Raw genomic sequence first — 1,922 nt, forward strand, 5'->3', positions numbered from 1 at the left:
TGACAATGAGTATATATTTATGGAGTTGTACAGCCATCACAATCCAATTTTAGAACCTTTCCTTTACCCTTAAAAAGCAACTTCACGCCCATTTACAGTCACGCATTATTCCCCACCCCAGCTCTAGGCAACCACAAATCTACTTTGTCTTCCTATATTTACCTTTTGTATACATTTCTTATAATTGGAATCATAAAATATATGTCTGTTAGTGTCTGGCTTCTTTCACTGAGTACGTTTTTAGATTCTGTCATTGTATGTGTCAGTATTTTTAAATTTTTTAATTGTGGTAAAATACGCATAACAAACTTTCCACCTTAACCATTTTTAAGTGTGCAGTGCAGTAGTGTTAAGAAAGTCCACGCTTGTACAACCAGTCTTCAGAGTTCTGCAGTTTTATTCTGGAAGTTTCTCTCTCCTGACTGCACTGCTGGCACTGTTTGAGACTGCATGTCAGTCTTTTTTATCACATAAGTTATTCTGTACCTAAATCTTCTCTACGTTTTTGCACGTTAAGGATTTTATGTTGGAGGCCACGGTTAAGAGACCTTGATGCATATTTTAAAAGAAATACAAGAGGCTTAAGTGAAAATCCAAACTCGTCGCTCAGATTTTTGTTTATTTTGTCCTCTTTCCAGCAGCTCAGTCTGCAGTGATGACGGAGAAAGAATTGCATCAGCTGAAGAGAGCCAGTTATGCCAGCTCAGATCAGCCATCCTGGATGGAACTTGCCAGAAAGAAATCTCAAGCTTGGAGTGACATGCCCCAAATTATAAAATAGGTTGACAGTGTGCTGATAAAAAATGTCCACCACCTTGTTGGGTCACTTAGTGAAAAATGGTCACTAAAAGCAAACAAACTGTGAAACTCTAGAGTGATTTTATCATCAGGTTATGAGAGGGCGAGCTCAGAGAGGAAGGAATCAGGTAAACAAGGAAGACAGACACACACAGCCACAGTCCTGGGCCAGAGGTGCCCGTAAACACCACCATTAAAAAGGGCGGGGAATGAAGCCCTGCGCCCAAAGGTATGAATGTGAGTCTTTCAGAATTCCTTTGATCAAAGGAGGTTGGATAAGGCAGAAAATGGAAATGAAAGGTGGACGTATAACTAGGCCGTGGCTGCAAGGTCCAGGAGAATGTGGGTTCATGTCCCCACTTGAGATCAACTTGTGTCTCTAGTCGCGCTGTCTTTCCTGTGGACCCTGCTTTCTCCTCTCATGTTTACTACTGGGCATGACATTTATGGTAAATGGGGATGCTGTTTCCAAGAGCAGCTATAAAACAGTTTTCTGTGAAGGAGTGGAAAGAACACAGCAGTGTGCATCGTTCATAGACTGTTTCCAAAAATAATTTTTAAACTTTTCCACTAGGCGTCTGTGTCCTTAACCATTGCACAATGCATTGCCTGTTCAATAAAAGGTTTCAAACATGCTTCTGTCATATGTGTAAATGTTATTTCTACTAATATTTAGAGCACAGCTTCCAGCACTGAGTTAAACACAAAGTATGGATTACTGGACATCTCATTTAAAACCTCGATTGGATTGATTTTGGAGTTCGGGTTTTTCTTAGGTTCCCCTCGCACCCAATAAAATTTTGGTGTTTATTTTTGGCAATCAAAAAATAATGTAGGGGGTTTTTCTCTCCTCATCTATCTGGTACAATACATTAGAAATATGAAGTTTCCCAAAATGTTGCAATTCTTTAGCATCTATTTAATCTAATCTGCACATTCATATTGAAACTAGGTTTGCAGTGTGTTAGCCAGGATGACCCATGAATGCAGAGTGTGGAGAAGCCAGCAGAGGCAGAGCATATATTTTGGGATCTCCAAATCATGTCTCAGTTATATAATAACTTTATTTTTAAAAACATTTCCAATTTGTTCCTTCGAACAAGCTAATCTCCATGGGAATATGC

The 1,922-nt window shown here is 39.4% G+C and overlaps 1 protein-coding gene across 1 annotated transcript in view; it reads left to right on the forward strand.

Moving 5' to 3' along the window:
• Nucleotides 1-1,378, forward strand: part of CRACDL (CRACD like) — a 100,455-nt gene extending 99,077 nt beyond the window's left edge. Inside the window, exon 10 of the mRNA XM_039872481.1 lies at nucleotides 639-1,378. Within this exon, the coding sequence (XP_039728415.1) occupies nucleotides 639-781 (143 nt within the window). The 3' untranslated portion in view covers nucleotides 782-1,378. The remainder of the gene's footprint in view (nucleotides 1-638) is intronic.
• The last annotated feature ends 544 nt before the right edge of the window (nucleotides 1,379-1,922 follow it).

Source organism: Pteropus medius, unplaced genomic scaffold (genome assembly GCF_902729225.1).
Source record: "Pteropus medius unplaced genomic scaffold, Ma_sr-lr_union100, whole genome shotgun sequence".
NCBI lineage: Eukaryota > Metazoa > Chordata > Mammalia > Chiroptera > Pteropodidae > Pteropus > Pteropus medius.